The 23,917-nt window shown below is 38.7% G+C and overlaps 1 protein-coding gene across 1 annotated transcript in view; it reads left to right on the forward strand.

Annotated features, from left to right (window-relative positions):
* The window catches only part of PTPRR (protein tyrosine phosphatase receptor type R), a 254,556-nt gene that overhangs the window by 19,127 nt on the left and 211,512 nt on the right, over nucleotides 1–23,917 (forward strand). Inside the window, exon 2 of the mRNA XM_030866278.2 lies at nucleotides 2,273–2,571. Coding sequence (XP_030722138.1) covers nucleotides 2,273–2,571 — 299 coding nt within the window. The remainder of the gene's footprint in view (nucleotides 1–2,272; nucleotides 2,572–23,917) is intronic.

Below are 23,917 nucleotides of genomic sequence, written 5' to 3' on the forward strand. Positions count from 1 at the left end.
AAATTCTTTGCCATCCCCCACTATGGGTTTTTTTTTTTGCTTCCTGAATCTTGCAAGCTTTTTTTGCATGTTAGTTTTTATTAACATGACTATTTCGATAGCACTATCATGTTAGATACAGCTGCCATGCTACTGAATGTTATAGATTCCTCTTTTTGGTAGAAGAGCCAATCCCTCAGGTGAAAAACCCGAATTCATTCAAGTATGCAGTATGCCTTTCCTGAAACAAGAGACCATCTTTAAATGAGGAGTATTTAAAAAGTCAACTAGGATAAAAATAATACATGTGCTCTATTTCTTAACCCCAAGGTGACCATGTCATTGTTGCTCTTCACAATGTCAGACTCAGTCCTTTAATAGGGGAGGGAGGAAACTTCACCTGTAGTATAGAAATGCTGTAGGACACTACAGTATCATTTAGTGAATTACTTTTAGTAAAATACTAAACAAACATTTGTGGTCAGAAAGTTAATATACATCTAAAATATTTTAGCACTAGTCTCCATTAATAAAACTGCAATAGGGCTTCCCTGGTGGCACAGTGGTTGAGAGTCCGCCTACCGATGCAGGGGACACGGGTTCGTGCCCCGGTCTGGAAGGATCCCATGTGCCGCGGAGTGGCTGGGCCCGGGAGCCGTGGCCGCTAAGCCTGCGCCTCCGGAGCCTGTGCTCCGCAACAGGAGAGGCCACAACAGTGAGAGGCCCGCGTACCGCAAAAAAACAAACAAACAAAAACTGCAAGAATATTAACAGTGAAGGACCATATTCATTTACATATGTTCCTAATGACAATGTCATTTCCAAATCTGAGGAAATCTTATTTCATTCAGAGAAACAAAGTTTACAGTCATTTCAAGGTAACACTGTCCAATCATCATCTTTGGCAAATTATGGTAGGTTGATTTTTTTTTAAAAAAAAAATTACAGTCAATTCAGCATGCTCAGGATTGAAGACATGAGGACTAGTTTCTCTTGGGTTGGCCAAAAATTTCGTTCGGGTTTTCTGTAACACCTTAAGGAAAAACCCGAACGAACTTTTTGGCCAACCCAATATGACTATCTCAGAATTCATGTGAAATGTATTTGTGATTTGAATGCTGTAAAAGCCTAAAGTCCCTGGGACCCAGTGATTCCCAAACTATTATATCATGATGAAAGCACTTGAGCTGACTGAAAAAATAACCTGTCTTCCTATCTCTAAGTGAAATTTGACAGCATACTGGTAAGACAGGATTGCTGAAGGTGCTAGAAATATATACTGGTCACAGAGGCTTGATGGATGGAAAAAGCTGTAAAAACTAGCAATTCCTCTACTATAAATATTCAGTGAGAATTCTAGGCACCCCAGAATTCTTATAAAAGGAGGGAAGTAATCTTCTAAGGACAGCACTTGTACAGCGGTTGTTGCCATAGGCATACCCAGGGGAAATCTGCGGTGCCTAGGGTCGCTAGGACAGTGTGGGCGGCATTACTATGTTGTGATCTGTTCAATCTGCGTATCATCTTATACAGAAGGTCTTAAACTTACTTTTCTAATTGGTGTTTGACCTAGTGATATTCTTTTGACTCACATGTGTATGTTATCTGTTTCCTCCTGTGGCCAATGGCAAATAGGAAAAAGTTATTCAAGTCAGTGGATATTTCCCTAACAGAAGAAATAAAGGAGATGTACTACTTTATCTAGATGGCCATATTACTAAGTAAGAAGGAGAGAATGGATATCATTACACAACTGGAAGTTGCTACCACAATGCATATACTCAGATTCCTTCCCTGAGTCAGCTTAAAATAGTCTATAAGTATCTTAAAAATTGGACATAGTTGATTATAAGTAGGATAAAAGAAGTATAAAATAAGAATTGTGTGAAATGCTATTGATTAAAGGGAAGAAAGCTTGAATATGATACAAATGGTTGTCATTTGAGGAACAGTTAGGACATCCAAGAAGAGATGCTCAATGGGGTATTACGACCATGAGCTTAGATAAAGGAGGAAATTCCTAACTAAAAGAGGCATTAGAATATCTTTTAAATAGAACTTTTTTGACTATACCCACTTCTGTCCACCCAAAGTCTCTGAGATGACTCCATACCACCAAGTGTGTTCTCATTGTCGGGGATAATGGAGCAGGGACAAAAATGGAGATGAACTGATCTAAATCCTTCACAAGCCTTAAAGCTTCCTAAGAACGGGTAATTCTCTTTATCAGATATTCTATTCAACTTACTGAATAAGGTCTTTGATTTTCGTTTCTGTTTCTTCCCCCTTTCAGGGTGCCTTTCAAGAAATAATGATCACTTTTTGGCAATTCATCAGAAGAAGAGTGGGAAGCCAGCTTTCATTTATCACCATTCACAAGACATTGAGAAGAGCCTGGATATAGCTCCACAAAACATACAGAAACATAGCTACCATTCCTCTTCTAAAGCTCAAATAAGCAAACGCCACCAAATTGTTAATTCAGCATTTCCTAGACCTGCATATGACCCATCTCTCAATCTACTGGCCATGGCTGGTCAAGACCTTGAAGTGGAAAACCTGCCAATCCCAGCAGCAAATGTGATTGTGGTGGTAAGTACTGCATTTAACTGATACTCATCTGATGGTTTCCTCTGTGGTTGATACTTTAAAACAAACAAACAAACAAAACCTAATGGTGAATAGTTATCATTGGATCTCAATGACTATTTACCATAGCACTTCTTATTCTCTGGTATTTCTTTTTTGTTACTTGATTATTATCTGTTGGCTTCCTCTTGAATGTAAGCCCATAAAATAAGAAACCTTGTCTGTATCTTCTCTACACAGCACAATGCAAGGTGCATAGTAGGTGTTTAATAATTTGAACAAAAAATTGCTTCAGGAAGTCCTTACAGTTATGTTGGATCATATCCTATGGAGCCTCCTGACTTCTGTGATAATCTGTTCTAAGCAGATAGGCCTGAGTCTCAGTTTATGTAAATAAATAGTACTTATTAAAGATCTTCTGGTCACTTGACTCAAATTACAAGAAATGAAGAGACCCTGAAAGGGAGAGAGTGATGTACAGGGAGGAGAGTTTTCTATAACTGGAGTAGATAAGATGGTTTGGAAGTAATTGATGGATAATATTCCTAATATCACTGAACAAGCATCACCTTTTATTAATCAAGGTGATGTAATGGGTCCATTTTTGTATTCTTAGGGTATGTAACCAGGCCAGAGGTTCCCAATTTGTGGATGTATCATAGTTTAAACACATGCTAAGGTTGACACACTGTTTGGACTATAGTCCCTCTCGAGTTTAAAATTACAATAGGAGGATCCACATTAAAACTACAAGTCAGTAGCTAAATGGTTGTTAATTGCATTTCTGCCCCCAACCATAACCAAATATGTTGACTTTTAAGGCAGGATGATTCAATGAAACCATGTTTGCATTTTGGCAACCTCTCTATAAACCTAATGTAATTAAAATTAATAAGCTTTTTTCCTTTTATTTATTTTTTTAATCTACTACATATAGGACACTTAGTATTGAGAATCAAAGATCCATTCATTGATGTTTTCAACTAGCATCCATTCAATATTTATTATGATCTGGCCATCATTCGGGGTATCTAGAAATACCCATCATTTGGGGCATCCACAAGTGCAATGGAGTCTCTAGTTTTGCTTGGGAAATGTCTGGGGAGAAATGTTGGTAAGCCAATAAGAATCATAAATAGAGAACATAAGATGAGCTGTTGTTAAGAGAAAATATGTGGGTGATTTGGCTTCCTGAAATACTTGAACAAATTTTCTGCATTTACACGAGTAACAGATGTTCTGAAGGTGAAAGCCATGCACTGTGTCTATTGAGTGAAGACAAATGATGTTAATAATGTCGCTGTATCTGGATATGCCTGTGCTAATGCTCAGGCTCAGGAGAGATATTTCCTCTATTGACCATCATCCACCCATAGTCGTCAACTCCTAAAGTCGCTGTGAATTACGGTTCAAGAGGTTTGTTCTATCTTATAATGTCATGTACTGTCTAGTTAATTTAATATTATGGAGAATAAAAGGCATCAGTGAGGAACTCTGGCAGGTCCTTTCACTTTTAGCTCATTTGTGGTTTGGAGATTCATGAAGAAGCTGTGCTTTTTCTTTTGGGTGAGGATGACATGAAGGCAATGGGCGATTTTGCGGCTTAGCCTTCCCTAACCTCTCTTGATCTAGTCTCTAACGGTGCCATGGCGCTGGTGGCTTGCAACAACCATTGCTAGTGCTAATGTTTCCTGTAATCCACTTACATTACTTATGCACATGGTGATTTAGTAGGAAAACCAGGGAAGTGGAGTTATTTTTAAATAAATCAATAATTTTCAGCTTACTCGAAAAAAGCAGAGGGTCAGCATTTAACCAAGTATCAGCGGGTTTGAAGGTTCATGCTTTACAGAAAAGAGATTTAGGAATAGAACGTACATGATGAAAGGGAGATATTTCAGCTGCTAAATGAATTTGGTTGAGTAATTGATATGTGTTTGCATACGTGTGTGTGTGTGTAATATATGGTACCAAAAGAATTCTTGTGGTACCAAAGAATTATTTTGTGGCTTCATTTATACCAAAATGAGCAGTATTAATGAGTATCCATTTCCTGAATTGGGGAAATTATTGTGATTTTCTTTTAGCCAGAGTAAAAAGCCACTCCCAACTTCCAAAATATACAAGTACATAACTTTTAAATCTTCCTAGCTCAGAGGAGAGATCAATTGTTTCTTTCTCTCTCACTTGTTTCTGACATCATCAAAACCATGAGTTTTAAAATTAAAAATTTAACAGGAACATGAAAGATGCATGTATCCCTCCTCCTTTCCTGATTCCAAGTTTCTGGCGCAAAGCATTTCATAAGAACATTTGTCCACAAATGAATTTTTTCCTTTATCTTCTTTCTTTTAGAGTCAGGAAAATATGCAGTTTATTTATTCCAAGGAGAGGACAGCACAATTAGAATGTTTATCCCAAAGCATTCTAATTATATTCCAGAGGTTCAATTAAGAAGCTGTTATTAAGATTTTTGTACAAATGCAATATACAGGGAATATGAATGTCCTCAAGGTCAAGGCTGTGGTAGGAGAAAAAAAATGACTTTAACCAAATGAGTGCTGAGAATTCCATCAATATACATCAGGCCACAAGGCTACCACTTTAGGAAGGAGGGAACCCCGGGGTGTGAGGGAAAATGGTAGAGTGGAAGCAGCTGCAGGCTATTCCAGTTCAGCAAGTTCAGCATAGGTTGCTGGGTGAAGAACATTTTAGCTTGGGCAAAGTATGAGAGACCTGGGGAGGCGAAAATCTCCCAGAGATCTCCATCTCAATACCAGCACCCAGCTTCACTCAACGACCAGCAAGCTACAGTACTGGACATCCTATGCCAAACAACTAGCGAGACAGGAACACAACCCCACCCATTAGCAGAGGGGCTGCCTAAAATCACAATAAGTCCACAGACACCCCAAAACACACCACCAAACGTGGACTTGCCCACAAGAAAGACAAGATCCAGCCTCATCCACCAGAACACAGGCACTAGTGCCCTCCACCAGGAAGCCTACACAACCCACTGAACCAACCTTAGCCACTGGGGACAGACACCAAAAACAACGGGAACTACGAACATGCAGTCTGCAAAAACGGGACCCCAAACACAGTAAGATAAGCAAAATGAGAAGACAGAAAAACACACAGCAGATGAAAGAGCAAGATAAAAACCCACCAGACCTAACAAATGAAGAGGAAATAGGCAGTCTACCTGAAAAAGAATTCAGAGTAATGATAGTAAAGATGATCCACAATCTTGGAAATAGAATGGAGAAAATACAAGAAATATTTAACAAGGACCTAGAAGAACTAAAGAGCAAACAAACAACGATGAACAACACAATAAATGAAATTAAAAATACTCTAGAAGGGATCAATAGCAGAATAACTGAGGCAGAAGAACGGATAAGTGACCTGAAAGGTGAAATAGTGGAAATAACTACTGCAGAGCAGAATAAAGAAAAAAGAATGAAAAGAACTGAGGACAGTCTCAGAGACCTCTGGGACAACATTAAACGCACCAACATTCGAATTATAGGGGTTCCAGAAGAAGAAGAGAAAAAGAAAGGGACTGAGAAACTATTTGAAGAGATTACAGTTGCAAACTTCCCTAATATGGGAAAGGAAATAGTTAATCAAGTCCAGGAAGCACAGAAAGTCCCATACAGGATAAATCCAAGGAGAAATACGCCAAGACACATATTAATCAAACTGTCAAAAATTAAATACAAAGAAAACATATTAAAAGCAGCAAGGGAAAAACAACAAATAACACACAAGGGAATCCCCATAAGGTTAACAGCTGATCTTTCAGCAGAAACTCTGCAAGCCAGAGGGACTGGCAGGACATATTTAAAGTGATGAAGGAGAAAAACCGAGAGAACTGGGGAATAGGTAGGCTTTGGAATATAAAGGATGGGGAGATTGTGGATTAGTCCTTTCATTGAAGGAAGGAAAATAAAGGGAAGGAATAGGAGGAAAGGTGGAAGAAGAGGAGGAGGAGGAGAAAGGAAAGGGGAGGAGAAGGACGGGAGGGAAGGGAAGGGGGAAAGGGAAGGGAAGGGGAGGGAAGGGGACAGGAGAGGAAGGAATGGAGGGATGGAGGGAGGGAAGGAGGGAAGAGAGGGAGAAGGAGAAAGGAGGAGAAAAGAGAAGATAGAGTGGCAGTTTTGGGGGCAGTGGGAAGACTTCTGTGAGCACATGAGAAGATGATGGGGAGTCTCCAAGAGCCTGAGATGGTCGCTGTGAGATTCCTAGAATCCTGAAGCTTCTTGTCTTGCTCACCACTCACCCAGACCATCACCCAGACAGACATTCCCTTGTTTTTTGACACAAAACATTCTTTGCAAAGATTTTTATCAAGTGGTTGATTTCAAAGACCATTAAAGCCAAAAGCTCTGGATAACTCTGTGTTTCAGTTACATCCTGAGCTCTGGTTTATGCCTCTCCTCAACTTGGTTCTGCTGTTGACCAAGTTTTTGAGTTTCATCTTGCAGGTAAACAGATAATTCCTAGATGTGGTTTGAAGGGCTTTGAAAGTCTTGCCTTCTCATTTCTTTGCTACAGTAAATAAATTTTGTAGCATTTAGTGTGTTATGTGATGTGCATAAATAATTGTTTTTTAATAGACAAATTAGTTTAATCATAATTTTGTATTAGTATAGTGAATGTCCCAAAAGGTGAGTTTAAGCTGTATAACTACCCCTGGAATTCTTCCATGTCAGGGAAGGCTTAATGGTAAAGAATATTTTGTAGCAAGTGACAAGAACCCAATCAAAACTAAAGAACATTTCATGGTTCAAATAACAACACTTCTGTAGTATATCTAGCTTTAGGTGTAGTTTGATCAAGGGCTCAAATAATTGGCCAGGATCAATCTCCCATCTCTGCTTTCCATGGAGTGACTTTATTCTCAGACTGATTCTTTTTCATCTTATCATGGTTTCCTGAAACTCCTGGAGTTTTATCCTTGGAGGTTCATATTCAGTGGGAAAGAATGAGTCTTTCACAACTGTCAATAATATCCTGAGCATCCCTATAGACCAATTTAAGTTAATTACTTACTTCATCCCTGAACAGTTTGTGGCCAGGTGGTAAAATAAGGCAAATTATCTCAAACCTAAACCATATGCCTTACCCTGAGAGCATCCCTAAAAACCCATAATCTGTTTATGAGAGGGGAGGTTACCTGAATAAAAATTGGGACACTATTAACAACCAAAGGCAGAATAGACACCAGATAGCAGCTAAATGTATGCTAAAGCAGAGATCTAGACTGTAGTTTTTACTAAGACATGATAGCCCCTTCAAGAAATAATGAGGATATGACAGCTTACAACTTGGCCTCAAGAATATGATTCTTGTACAAAAACAGGGTGACTAAAGTCATACTCTAAACTCTCTGACAGTGGCCCAAAAAGGCAGCAGATTCACTCTGACACCGGAGAAAATTAAGGTACCTGGGCTGTGTCCTAACACCCAGACTGTTTGCCTATGAGGACTGTGACTTAGGGCAATCTGTTGGACCCAGGATATTTTATCCCAAGAATGTTTCAAATTTGTGAAAACCACTGTAACCTGTATACTTCTTGATAGTGACTGCTTATGTGGTGGGGACCAGAAAAGCTACATTAGTACATAGGCTAAGTGAGTTGCTTGTGGTGGGCAAACTCACAGAACATGGGAAGCAAATGCAGGCTTTGGGAAAATTATGAATTATTATGTGTCAAGGGTATTCGGGGCCATATAGTAAATACCAAGTCCAAAATACTACATGGATATAAGACACAAGTCTACTGCAGTGTAGGATGTGACTCTGATGCCTTCCAATGCTGTCCTGGGACACTAGACCCAAGTTCCTGGAAGGAATGAATATAAAAGCCTGAGAGAAAAATCTCTGCCATGGTTTTATATGGTAGTACTTTTATTAAAACAATCAAATGTGTAGTTCTTTTCCTTGATTTTCAAATAAATGTAGTTACGTCTACCTTGAAAATGGCATTTTTTTCTGTAGACCCTACCACCTTATCATTTTGGATTTGGTCTGTGTATTTGTTGTCTATTGTTGCATAACATATTACCTCAACATCTAGCAGCTCTAAACAAGGACTATTTATTATTTCACATAGTTTCTGAAGGTCAGGAATCTGGGAGCAGATTAGTTGTGTAGTTCTGCCTCAGGGCTTACTGCAGTCAAACTGTCAGGCAGGGCTAAGTCTTTGAAGACTTGACTAAGCTGAAGGATTCACTTCCAAGCTCGCTCACATGGGTATTGGCAGGAGGCTTCAGTTCCTCAACACGTGGACCTCTCCACAGGACTGCTCAGACATGGCTTCCCCCAGAATATGTGAGGAGAGAGAGACACCACAGTGCCATGTATGACCTCGTCTTCAAGTCACACACCATCATTTCCACTGTATTCTATTCATTAGAAATGAGTTGCTAGGTCTCGCCCACACTCATGGGGAGGGGACTGCAGAGGGCATGAATACCAGGAGGCAGGGATCATTGGGGACTATCTTGGAGTTTAGGTGTCACAGTCTTCAAAGCAAAATTGGAGAATCTTTGTATTATGCCATTGCTTGTTATGCACTTCTACCTATAAAGTTCAGGGAACATGAGGATTTAAGGACCTCGTGTAAACTTCAGGAGAGGTAGCTGTGTGCTGAAACCATATGGCTACTGAAATTGCGTCGTATATTGTAAAGGTGGAAGAAATTGTGTCAACAAAGAACGTTTGAGCATTAAAAAAAAAGCCCCTCATGATTAGATGACAATTTACAGACAAAAAAAATCAAGGCCCTAAATCAATAACTTTCTCCAGGTTAATTGCTTAATAAAAAGTGCTAGAGGCAGATCAGCTCTGTGCTTTGTGATGACATAGAGGGATGGGATAGGGAGGGTGGAAGGGAGATACAAGAGGGAGGGTGTATGGGGATATATGCCTACGTATAGCTGATTCACTTTGTTATACAGCAGCAACTAACACACCATTGTACAGCAATTATACTCCAATAAAGATGTTAAAAAAAAATTAGTAGAGTCGGGGATCCAAAAAAAAAAAAGTGCTAGAGGCAGAATTCAGATTTGTGTGACTTCAAAACTCAAACATGTTAATTTTTAATGTAATGTTTAATGTAAGTTAATTTTTTGATTTGCTTTGGGAAAGTATAAATTTTCCCAACAGAAAATTTAACTTCATGAATTATATTCTATTTAAGCTAATGATAATGTAAATTCTCATGCTCTGAACATACAGTCATCGATAGCTAGGTGTTCATGTTGGAGCCAGAGGTTAAAATGTGAAAGACCTGTAATGGCCATCCTATAGATCATCATAAAAAATGAATTATAATGTCAAATTAGATTTCACTTTAAGAAAGTCTAGAAGAAGAAATTCTGTAATCTACTTCAGGTATCTGGTTAACTTTCTACTCTTTTCTTAACCTAAAGGCTTAATGTTAAACTATAAGAGCTTCTTACATAATCACCTTTCTTTTTAAGTCCCAAACGTTTGCATTTTGGAAAACTTTGTGCTTTGATTCTCCAGATATTATTGTACCCCTGCAAAATCATCTTGAAGTAGAAATTCCATTCTTGAGCTTGGCATCCTGACAGTCACAACTGTCACCATCTGTTGCTTTTCTACATTTCTAGCTACTAAAGCAGCAAGGAGGATGCTGGAACACATTCTGGAAAGCTAGAGGTCAAGCTTAGGCAATGTCTGTGTGAAGTTTCAACACTGGACCACGTAGTACATCTGTTTGTTTTGCATAATTAGACTCAACATTAGGATGATTGATGTCTTAAGAGAACTGGTTTAATGATCATACTAATTGGACATTGGATATTTAGTAATGTTTTTATTTTAACTCCAAAAGGAATATATTTTCATAGAGTTTCAGAATATTTAGAAATATAGCAAAGGAAAAGGAGGAAGTAAAAATAATCCTTAACTGTTAGATAACAATCTCATCTTGATATATGTATCTATATGGTCTTTTATATATATGTGAATGTAGACCATTTTTTATAAAAATATGCAATCTGCATGCATAAGGTTTTATAGTTTTTTTTACTTAGTTTATATTATGGACACTTCTCCATGTCATTAACTATCGTTATATAGCATCACTTTTATGAGCTGCTAAAAATTCCATTGTGTAATAGATTTTACAGTTCTATGTATTGACATATTCCCAACACATTCAGTAAGTTAAGGCAACTAATTCTGAGAAGGAGAAATAAATGTTGAATATATCAAATAGAGTATTTTTTTTCATTGCAACTACCTACTTAATAATATTGAGAGAATTAGGGAGCTTATCTTAAGGGAAACTACTTTCTTTATGAACTCTCTATATAATTGTAATATGGTATCTATTTTTTTGCACTTGGCCAAATTATGCGTGTTCCATAGACCTTAAATCTCAAGCAAGGGAAATATTTAAAGCAGCCAAAGAAATTAGCAGGACAAAAAAAGGATGTTCTGTTAAGAGCATATTGTATTTCAGGACTTTTCATTGAAGAAGATGGAAAGTACTGTGTCTCATTACGTTAGACCTTAAAAACTCTTCTTTTAGTCCAAACTTTTCACAATAATGTGTAAACAAATGGAGTCTGCAGATAAACAAAGAGGATATCTTTTCTTTGGAGCAAATATTTACTTGTCCAAAAATTACCTTTGGTTTGCTAGTTGTTAAGAACTGTTCTCTTGCACCCTCTGTGAATGACTTTGTACCTCTTTCTTTCTTTCCTTCTTTCTCTGTTCCTCTCTAATCATAAATACCTATAAATTATTCTTAGTTTTTTGTTTTTTTTTTTTTACTGCACAATGCTGTATTTAAAATCTAACTACCAATGGATAATTAAACTGGGCTTTCTGGGCATCTGGCCTTGCCGGTGCAGGATGGGATTGGCACCATTCAGCAAATGACTTCGTTTTCTCAAGATGATCCCTGTAACTCAGATGGTAGAAATAATTTGTTCCTTTCTCTTGTTTTAAGAAAACATAGGAGCTAAAAGTCTCTGGAAGGTTGTCTCCCTAAGCAAAGTTATGAAGCTTACTCACTGGTAACTTTTATCTTTAGTAAATGAGCACAGCACAGCTGCTGCTTCATACCATGGCTGACCACGTGGCCGCCCAGGAATCAAATGTTCTTATCCCCTGCCCTTTCATCCTTTTCCTTCCCAAACCACATGTTTTCGTGAACCAGAACTGTTATAGCAAATTCCACTTCTAACACCAAAAAGCAAAGGAAGAATTCCTCCTGTGTTTCTCCTCTACTCTCTACATTACTCTCAATACTTCACTCATGACATTTCTGGCCACCAAATGTGAAGAGGGGGCGAATTGCCATACCAAGCAATTCTGCGACACCAGCTGGGTATCCCACAATTTAATTCAGTTCTGACACTATCTACTTGGAGAGAGCACCAGATTCTACAGGTTAAGGGCTCAGTCCTATAAGACTGCCCCCCGCTTCCATTCAGGTGCCAATCACAAATCCAGGTTGTTACCTGTGTTTCTGATCAACTGGCTATAAACTGGAGTTCCCACGACCCCTTTATTGGGTTTAATTAATTTGCTGGAGTGGCTCACAGAGCTCAGGATAGCAGTTTACTCACTAGATTACCAGTTTATTATTAAAAATATAACTTGGGAAAAGGCAGATGGAAAGATGCAAAGGGCAAGTTATGTGAGACGGGACACAGCACTCCCCTGCCCTCTCTGGGTGAGCCACTCTCCAAGCACCTCCACCAACCTGGAATCTCTCCAAACCCTGTTCTTTTGGGTTTTTATAGAGGCTTCATTACATAGGCACGATTGATTAAATCATTGGTCATTGGTAATGGATTCAACCTCCAACCCTTCTCCCTCCCCTAGAGGCTGGGGGATTGGACTGAAAATTCTGTCCCTCTCATCATTAGGTTATTTCTCCTGGCAACGTGCCCTCATCTTTTGGGGGATGGGTGGTCCAAAAGTCACCTCATTAACATAAAGTCAGGTGTGGGTGAAAGGGCTTGTTATGAATAACAAAACATACCTCTTTCGCCTTCATGACTTGAGTTAGTTCAGGAACTGGGAACAAAACTAAATTAAGAAAGATGTTTCCATTGCTCTTATGTAGGAAACTATGAGGGTGCCAGGAACTGTGGATGAAGACCAAAATATTTTTTCTTATTATAAATCACAATATCACAGCACCTTAGCCATTTATTATTGTGTTTTCATAGAGGAGATGGGTCATTATCTTGTACTTTATACATTTTCCAAATTTTCTTTTTGAAGTATGAAAGTATAATCCAGCCATTGTTCATAGCCCAAGTTGCTTCTTTCCTTACCTGTCTGCTACATTTGGACCACCTGAATCCAGAAAAATAAATCAAGAGGACATCATCAACTTTACATATCTTTCAGTTTAGCCTACATGTTCATATGATTTAGTCATTTAACTGAAACAGTAAATTAGCAACAGAAAACTTCAAGAAACAAGAAGCAAAGAGACCTACTTTTGAGGGATAGGCCAGATGTTCACAGACAGTTCCTAAGATTGCAGGGAGCGATGTTTGTGAGATTTGTTTGCCCCCCTTTCTGGAAATGACAGCCATGTGATACAGATTCCAAGAGAGCCGGAAGGACTTAGAGAACACTGAGCATATGACTTAAGACAATCAGGGCTAACAGTCTTAATCCCAGATTTCCTGGATTGCATTTATGAATGTCGTTCATTTATTCTGAATATCTTGGGGCTCTCTATGTGTTCGTGTGTCTATAGTTCAAAAGCCTCTTAATTTTCTAATAATGGGAGCATTATTGACCTAGTGAAGCTGCACTGTTTAAGAATTTGACTACTTTTCCTGCCTGAAAACATGACAACTAGAATTAGGTGTTTAACCAGAACAAGTTAACATGTGGTTCTTTGTGCTTTAAGCCATTAAGTTGCTTAGAACTGGTCTGGTTTTTTTGTTGTTTTGGTTTGGTTTTTTGTGGTACGCGGGCCTCTCACTGTTGTGGCCTCTCCCGTTGCGGAGCACGGGCTCCGGATGCGCAGGTTCAGCGGCCATGGCTCACGGGCCTAGCCATTCCGCGGCATGTGCGATCTTTCCGGACCTGGAGCACGAACCCGTGTCCCCTGCATCGGCAGGCGGACTCTAAACCACTGCGCCACCAGGGAAGCCCCTGGTCCATTTTTTAAATAGGAATTATTGGGCAGCAAATAGCAAAATCTGTATGGAATAGGCCTCTATGCAAATTCTTTGAAAGTAGACTTTTAGAAATCAGCAATCATTTTTTTATGGGCAAATGAATGTCTTAAAATTTCTTCATGTATGACAAGTAATGGTATCATCTTTATTCTTAAACATAATTTTTAAAATTACAAGATCAACTGAATAAAATCAAATCTATGCCAAGCTGGATTATGAAAAATAGCCAAGTTATAGAAAACAATATATTTCTGGTGAGTAACTAGTATAGATAAATCATGGAGACTGGAGAAGGAACTGAGAATAAGTAGGGGCAACTGGATCCTCAGACATGCAAAAGGTTTGATGAACACCTAATTAATACCTGCTCCTTGAAACATTCATTCATTCAGAAATATCATTGAGTGCCTCCTATGTCTTAGGCAGTAAAGTAGGCTCTGGTGATACAAGAGTGGCAAGATAAACAAGATCATTGCAGCTGTGTAGTTCACGTTCTGATAGGAGAAAGACAGTAAAATAAGTCGAGCAACTGAAGATATTTCAGATGGTGGTAAGTGCAATGAAGAAAACAAAATGAAATTATGTGGCAGAGAGGAAGTGGTGGGGACTCTATTAGATTGGATATTGAGGGGTTCTGTTGTATATTCAGGGTTACTTAGGGATTGGATCAAGGTATAGCTCCCAAATGGAAGCTGTGTGGTAGAAGCATAACTTTGGAGTCCGCGGAACTGTGTTGGAATCCCAAATGAGGTACTTATTAATTGTGTTTCCTTCAGGGACTTACTTAACATCTCTGTATTTCATTTTCCTCATTTGTAAAAAAAAAATGATACTAATAATACTATGATATTCATGTGGGAATTGAAGGAGATAAAGCATTCAAAGCACTTAGCGTCATGCCTGACACATAGTAAGATCCTTATAAAAACTGACTGCTATTATTAGCATTATAGGAAACCATGGAAAATAGAGCTTTCTAGTCTTAGTACCAAGAATACTTGTATTTCTCCTGAGCCACTGGCTTATAATTGTATCTCTTAAATGCTGTGAATCATGTTTCCCTCTTTCTCTTGACTGCTGAAAAGCTGAGAGCCAAATTTGTGGTCTACCTCTAGCAAATAGAGAGAACTGTATTGAGGGCCTTATTTATTTTGTGAACTAACCTCATTCTTGGCTGATTGTTTTCTTTTCTTCACTCATTTTCCTTCTAATTCAATTTCTTCATTTCCTTACTTTTTATTCAGTTTTATTTTGTATTATATGTGTTTTTGTAAGCTGCCATAAATCCTTTGTGTAATATATTCTGTCTAAACAAATAGTCACTACAACAAAATAGAAATCAGTATGGACAAGTTGAGTCTGAATGCTACACAGCAGGAAATCCCCTTCTAAGGAGAATTTGTTTACCCCTTGGGTTTGAAAAAATAAGAAAATATAATTCATATTTTAAAATTACGATGCGTATGATGATCTGTTTGGCTCACTGCTCAGCAGGCCCCAACCTCAACCCAGTCCCAATGTCATGGACCAATCTTCATTCCCATCGTGAGCAGTTTAAGACAGTGGGAACAGAATGGTTTTAGAAGGCGATGTCTGGAGTTCACATGCCTGTTCTGCCACTGACTACCTTTGAGATCTTGGGCAAGTCAGTGAACATTTCTGAGTCTTTGTTCTTCCATTTTAATGACAATTGTAATATCTGACCTGGCTACCTTCTTTGGCTCTTTCTAGGACCAGTGAATGTGTTCTGTAAAGCATAGCACATTGTCATAATGTCAGCCAGCACAGTCATGTTGTCGGTGGTGGTGGTGATGATGGTGATGGTGATAATCAGCAGGTTGTCAGTTTTGTTGCTGATCTACTCTGATCTTGGGGTAAAATCCCAGGACTGTAATGGGCTTCTTGCCTTGCTATACATACCTAGGAGGTACCCCTCGCACTGTAGCTTAAGCCAACAGCATCCCCTGAAGCTGTGCATCACACAGCCCACACAACCACACGTGGTGGCCCTGACTAAAACCCTCCTTAAGTTCCATTGCTAATTACCTGGGTTCTTGACATCACCTTCCTTTCTTGAGTGTCTGCTTTGTTCGGCCAACCAGCACTTCAGTTTCTCTGAGCCTGGAAACCTGCCTTATTACTAGTTCTGTCTTTCAACTCGGATGTCACAGCCAGCCCACACCTCTACCTCCTGGTAGCTTTTCATGTTGCCATTGGCCTTGTCTTGTGAAACTCCCACCTGCTATTCTTATCTGCTGAAAGCCTAACCATCTCTTCTGTCAGCCAGAATGTCCTAACACCTGCTCTGCGTTCACCTCTTGTCATGCTCCCAGATGCAATGCCTTCTTTTTGCCTAGAATTTTCTGAAGTAAAATAATGTATTAATTGCCGTCAGGATCTTAACACTTGCTGTATTGTCAGTAGTTTCTGTTACAAAAAAAGACTTTTATTTTTTAAAGGTGTTATTAATCCAAATGCAGACTAACTTATTGATAACCTAATAATTAATAACCTCATCATTTATTCCCAATTTATTAGGGAAGATCAGGTAATAAGGATTCCACACATATAAACACATACTCTAGGTAATTGAAGCTTACCTTTATAATTATGTAGGGATGTGAATCTTTTAAATTTATATTACACATTTCTTTGTTTTAAATGCATATATAGTGTTTTCAATTGTTTTTTAAAAATTGGGTCAGACTCTACAGCTTGCTTTGCTTAATAATAGCAGGTCATAGATATACCTTGAAGTCTTTTAGATATAAATTTGACTTATTTCTTCTAAACAGAAGACTAATTCTAAATAATTTAAAATTTTGAAGTTTTTATATACCACATTTTCTTAAACTGTTCCTCAGATTCAGTGTACATTCGGTTGTTCTTTATGTGTTTTGTAATTGCCATGACAAAATTGCTGCAATAAGTGTCTTTAATATACACCCTTAGAGAAAAAAGAACGTATATACGTATGTGTGTATATAATATGTATGTATATATTTACGCACATATGTGCTTGTACATATAGTATGTACATACGTATATATTGTTCATTTATGTATTTTTATATATATGAATAAGAGATTTTCAAAAGAGAGATTATTTATCCCAAGAGTATTTAATATATTACCAAATTATTATTTTCTGGACAGTTGTAGCAATTCGCCCTCTGACCAGTAATGTATAAAGACACCTGACTGATTCAAAATCTCTCCAGCAGCAGCTGATTGTTGATTCTTTTTCATTTTTGCTGATCTGGGGAGTGGGGGAAAGAACTGCACCTCGTTATTGCTTACATTTGCATTTCCGTGACCATGTAAAAGACTGAGCATCTCTCATGTGTGTTGAATATTTTATTTCCTCTCATGCAATAGCTTATTTGTTACTTGTGTATCAGGTTAATTATCTTTTTCTTAACAATTTGTAGAATCTCTGTTTATTGAGATATAATCCCTTTGTCTGCCATATGGGTTGCATAGATTTATTTCGAGATTCTCATTTCTCTTTTTTTATGGTGTATTTTGCTATACAAAATTTTAATTGTGTTCAAACGTTTATATTCGCCTCCTTTTAAAAATAACTTTTTTGTGGCTGTCTCTCTTTTTTCTACTTAACGATATATCATGGTCATTTTTACAAGGCACATTTAACTCTTTCATTTATCTTTCCCTAGTTTCTTTATATGTGGATAAGCGTATGCATGCATAGTTCTACATAAGTGAGAAATCATTTTATTTTTATTGTAATCATTCTTGTTTAGTATGTTTTGTGTTTTCCTTCCCCTGTCTTCCTTCCCTTCATCCACTTTATCTTCTTCTGTTGAACGCCCATATTATCCTGGTCATTCATACTAAGAACCTAATATGTATCCTTTTATTTATTTTCTTCATGCTCATATAATCCACACATACATACATATCCATATACATGCATGATCACACACATATATGTACATGTATACATATACCTATATTGGAATTTTTGTCATTTTATGTTCCACAAAAATGGTATAATATTATAAATACTTCTTTGCTCTTTTTTCCTTTCTGTCCCACTGATACTCATGGAAAACTTTTCTAGTCAATGGTCATACTACTTCATGATGCGGTTATACCATAATTTATTCAACCCTTTCTCTATTCATGATAACTCACATTGTTTCCACCCTTATTTTTGGCCCTATGAATAACGTTATAAAAACATCTTTGTACATATGCTGCTACATGCTAGTGCTTTTATTTCTACAGAATAGTTTCCCAAAAGTGATATTGCCAGACTGAAGTAGTATATAGCTGGATTTGTTTCCCAAAGACAGTAGTAATTTGCATTTCTACCAATAAGTACTAAGTAACCACCCTTCATCTCTATCAGCAGCGATGTTATCAGTATTTTTGTGACTGATAGGTATAAATTTATATCTCATTATTACTTCTAGTTTCTTAAAGAAGCTACCAAGAATAACTTGCCCTTTCTGGATGACGGCAGATCAGTTGATTTCCTTTATTACAGTGTGCAGTCTGTTAGTTTTGTGAGTTTCCTTACTTCTCTGAATGTCTCTGTCACTGGCTGTACCTGCCTCTACCCTACCTGCTTGGTTGTCTCTGATATGTTTGAAAAGTTTGGACTTTAAAACCAGAGGACAGCATTTGCCCTAAACATTTAAACATCAGCCAATAAACTCTCAGTGAAGACCCAAAGAGTACAGTTTATGAGTTTAGCTTGATACTTCAGTGATTATTCAGTTCTTAAGAAAAATTTGTTTTCAAAAAAGTTAGCTAATGAGCAGCAGTTAAAAGGCTGGGGTCTATTATTTATAACCACTGGACACCATTTTCAGTGTGCTTGGGGTATTAATAGCCTCAGAACCCACTTATCACACAGCAAGAAAAATGTATAACCTCAAATCACCAGCTTAGAAAAGGGTGATCACCTCCATCATGACATACTGACAGATTCTTTAATGACAAGCTCTGTTTGTCACTCACTCTCCCTGCATCCTGCCACCATGTCACTGAAATTTACAGACTCTGGTCTTTATACTGTCCTGAGTGTTGGTGTCTGGGAACATTTATTTTCTTTCTTACCTCCCCCGACCATGTCCCTGGTATAGTCTCAGGGTAAAGTTGTAGCCTAGACAAATGACCCCAGTAGAAGATAGCGAAGATGGCTCACAAAAGGAGAGAGAATACATGCCGAGTGTGGTCCTGTACACCCAGCACTCTCCCAGGGAATGGAGTCTTTGTCAAAGGATTCCATAGTTTCATGCATAGTCAGAAAATCCTTCAGCTATCTTAAAGACTTTTTTCATTGATCATTTAAATTCCTTTTGCTTTTATTTTATTTTTTATTTTATTTTATTTTTTTAACATCTTTATTGGAGTATAATTGCTTTACAATGGTGTGTTAGTTTCTGCTTTACAACAAAATGAGTCAGTTATATATATACATATGTTCCCATATCTCTTCCCTCTTGCGTCTCCCTCCCTCCCACCCACCCTCCCTATCCCACCCCTCCAGGCGGTCACAAAGCACCAAGCTGATCTCCCTGTGCTATGCGGCTGCTTCCCACTAGCTATCTACCTTACGTTTGGTAGTGTATATATGTCCATGCCTCTCTCTCGCTTTGTCACAGCTTACCCTTCCCCCTCCCCATATCCTCAAGTCCATTCTCTAGTAGGTCTGTGTCTTTATTCCTCTCTTACCCCTAGGTTTGATTTTAGAATCAACAAAGGTGACTTCTGTTCAAGACTAGCCCTCCCATCCAGCTTAACTTCAGGATGAAAATACTCCAAAGAAAATGGGTTTTAAGAATTCTGGTTCCCAAGAAATTAAAATAACAAAAACAAATAACAAAAAAAAAAAGAATTCTGGTTCCTGTGCAATCACTTCTCTTTGTAAATGAAATCACTAGACACCCAGCTCTCCCAGGCATCTTGATTGGCATGCGTTCTCTCAGGGTTCCATCACTATCGAGGCACTGGCAAGAGGAGTAAAGTCTCAAAGCTCAGCTCCACAAGTTGGCGGCCTGATCAATTTACCACACAGTTAAGTCTGGCCTGTTCCCACCACTTGATCTTTAAATTTGCACAAGTACTAGTAGAGGAAGTGGTCTTACACACCACCTACCTGTCTAACTCACTTATTTTTCAGATAGGACCAGAAATATGAGGTGGCTCACTTGAGACTGAAAGCTCGTCAGGGACTGAAGAATCTTGAACCAGATCACCTGAATCTCAATTTTTCTTATGAAAAATTAGGATATTAATGTCTGTTCCATTTCCCTCACAAGGATTTTGGTGAGGAACAAATGAATCAATGCATATGAAGACACTTTGAAATAATTGTTTAGGCACCAATGTCAGGTATCATAAAATTGTTTTAAAGTTCAGTGTTGTATTTCTTGTAGTAGGAATCTCTGGATGGATTATAATTTATTATAATTTATTGAGATACTGTCTATGACCAAGCCCTCTACCAAACTTATTACATTTAGAGATCTTTATTGTCACACCTCTACCCTTGCCCAAAAAGAATGGAAGAGTTGACTTGTTAGGCATCAGGATGTTTCTGCCATCTTTTTTTCAAAAGACATTTAAGATGGGAAATATGTCATGGAGAAAAGATTTGAACTCAGGCAGACCCTTTCCAGCGTCTGTGCACTGAACCCACCTGTCTTCGTGAAGCCTATTTTATGTGCCACTATATGACCTTCTATAGAAATAAGAGTAAATATTTTTACAAACATGAAATAAAAACTGTTTCTGAACATAAAGTTATATTTACGGGGCTTCTCTGGTGGCGCAGTCGTTAAGAATCTGCCTGCCAATGCAGAGGACATGGGTTCGAGCCCTGGTCCGTGAAGATCCCACATGCCACGGAGCAACTAAGCCTGTGTGCCGCAACTACTGAAGCCCGCGCACCTAGAGCCCGAGCTCCGCAACAAGAGAAGCCACCGCAATGAGAAGCCTGCATGCTGCAACAAAGAGTAGCCCCTCTCGCCGCAACCAGAGAAAGCCCGCGCACAGCAATGAAGACCCAACGCAGACAAAAAAAAAAAAAGTCTATTTACATCCACATTATAAATGACCTTTAAAAACTAGAGTGAACTTAAAAAAGAATTACATATCACTTCAATTCTGTTCATGGTCTTTATGAAAAATCTATATGAGTTCAAAGTTAAGAAGTCAGGTTATTCAATTTATTTCCATGGGCTTTTGTTCAGAAAGATGAAATCTATGTTTTCAAAAATAAGTTTAAAAGAGCCACTCTGAAAGCTCGTATTGTTACTTCTCTGAATTCTTTCAGGTTTCTCCACTGACCATTATTATTCTCTTTATGAAAATGAGGCCAAGGTGTGATATGAAGTGAAGAGAGATCCCTGCCCCCAAATATATACTCTGTCACAGTCTACATTTCCACCAGTAGAGGATAATTTAATAATGGCACTGAATTTCCAGGATATCTGGGGTGAATAAGTTCTTGATATCTAGCAATACTCAGGTACTGAGATATTCCCCATATAAATTTTCCAGATATTGCCACCAAATTGTTTACTTCTGTAGCATGCCTTATCGATCCTGGCATGATGATGTATATTGCTGTACGTGAGGGGCTGTAGATCCCTAGCCTTGTCCTAAAGGAATAAATGAGTCTTCAAATAACATAATCTTGCCCACAAAGAGAGTGATCTAGACCTGGAATATTCTTTAAGTTGGGCTAAATCAGGCCTGGGGTTAGTGGAGATCTGAAAACTCAGAGTGGGAAGTACAGGGTGTGGACACCTAAGAGGTGGCAGTGAGGGTGATTTGATGTAGGGATGGCTCTGAAGACAAACAGCTCCCACATCCTTCTTTTCCCTCAGGCTGAGTTTGGCACTGTTGACTTTTTTAGCAAAATATCCATTAGTCAGAGGGGTCATATGCTCCATGTCTGTGAACTGAAGTCAGCCCACAGATGAGTCTTTTGGCTCCGGGGATGTGATGGAAATCCCAGGGGAAGGACTTCAAGCAGGGCCTACAACTCAGTCTGTACTAGCCCTGCAGATGGTACATCCTTCTTCCTTTACTCCTTGGGTTTCCTGCCTGGCTCCTGAAATCTTTTGAGTTTGTGACATTGTTTTTGGATTTCAAAATCCACCGAACCTCTATATTACAAGTGTTGGCTGTATTTTTAATCCATTCCAAAATTTGTTCACGTCCTTTGCCTGTTTTTTTATGATCAAATCTGTGAATTCACACCACTTTACATATCCTCTGATCAGTTAATGCAATAAACCTTGAAAACCTTGGTGCAAATGTCACTATGAATCTTTGCAAAGCCTAAAGGCTGCTGAATGCTATAAGCACATAGTTGGAAGCTGCGATAATTAAGCTCTTCTTTAACAAGCTCTAGTAACACACTGTGTGTATTGTACATGATGGTTGTCAGGATGGCTTAAGCATGGTGGACTTTTCTAGAAGCCTCTCATTCTTCTGACATTCTAGTGACAGGAGGTTGTATTGTAAATGTACCATTTCCACAGTGTCAGAAGCATCTGTTCTCCCTCTGTGTTTGAGGGAATAGAGTACGAAGATCAGAATGAAAGATTTTTGTTGTTGTTTCCATTGAGCTGCCCATTTACTAAGGATATGTAGAAAACTCAACCTTGTGATAATGTTGAATCTAGAGAATATAGGGTAACAATAAAGGAATTACCATGTATTGTGTTCCCACTGTTCATAAGACACTATGGTAGAGGCTTTTCATCCCTCTAGTTCATAATGCTATGTCATATTATTATTCTCATTTTACAGATAATGACATCAAGGCTCACAGAGGTTGTCACCCAGAAAGTAGCTCGTTTGATTTTTAAAGATAGTGTTTTTTCCACCATATGGCTCTGCATCCCCTCTCATCTGTGGGCTTTGGGGAAGGTCTGGTCAGGACTGGAGATGATTGGTAGCTGTTCTCCTGGGGCTCTAGCAAGAGGAGAATTATCTGTGCAAGGAAAGTCAAGGGCCTTCTAATAGATAGTAGGTTCCCTTGGTGCCAGGAAGCTCTGGAATTCATGGCCTGAGTCTGTGATAAAGTTCCCTCTCTAACTCTCCCACAGCTTTCTCTCTGGACCGGAAGAGGATGCCCGACTCTTTGGGAAGTTCCATCTTGCTGTATTAGTTTCCTATGGCTGCTGCAGCAAATCTCTGTAAACATAATGGCTTAGAACAACACACTTGTATCATCATATAATTCTGGAGGTCAGAAGTCCAAAATAAGTCTCACTGGGCTAAAGTCAGGGAATCTACAGGGCTGGTTCCTTCCAGAGGCTCTAGGGGAGAAATGGTTCCTTGCCTTTTCCAGCTTCTAGAGGCCACCTGCATTCCTTGGCTAATGGCCTTCTTCTAGCAATGGCTTCCTTCTGACCCAGCCGTCCATCATCATATTTCCTTCACTCTCTCTGACTCTGACCCTCCTACCTTTATCTTATAACAACTCTTGTGATGACACTGGGCCCACCTGGAAAACCCAGGGTAATTTCCCATCTCAAGATACTGAACTTAATCACATCTGCAGAGACCCTTTTGCCCTGTAAAGTCACATTCATAGGAGGAAGATGTTGACATCGTTGGGGGCCTATTGTTCAGCATACCACAGTCACTGATCCTGGTGATTTCTCCATTGGTAATGATACCCCACTTTGGGCAGCTCAGGACTGCCCCAGCATCTCCTGAGATACCGCATTCAGAGTTTCCCTCACGTGTCCCTCCTCAAGGCAAGAGTGTGAGTGGCAATGCCGATTTGTGCTTCTCGCTGTCAAACAGGACTTTCAATTTGGTAGACCTCAATCTGGATGCAGCCCACAGATAAATTTTGAATACACTTCAGTGCATTTTTTCTTAAGTTGGGGGTTTTATGCAAAAATTGGCATTTCAAGTATTTCTTTAAAAATTGGGATAACCCAGCAATCCCACTCCTGGGCATATATCTGGAGAAAACCATAATTCTAAAAGATACATGCACCCCAATGTTCATTGCAGCACTATTCACAATAGCCAGGACATGGAAGCAACCTACATGTCCATCAGCAGAGGACTGGATAAAGAAGATGTGGTACATATATACAATGGAATATTACTTAGCCATAAAAAAAGATCAAAATAATGCC

This window comes from Globicephala melas, chromosome 10, assembly GCF_963455315.2.
Source record: "Globicephala melas chromosome 10, mGloMel1.2, whole genome shotgun sequence".
NCBI lineage: Eukaryota > Metazoa > Chordata > Mammalia > Artiodactyla > Delphinidae > Globicephala > Globicephala melas.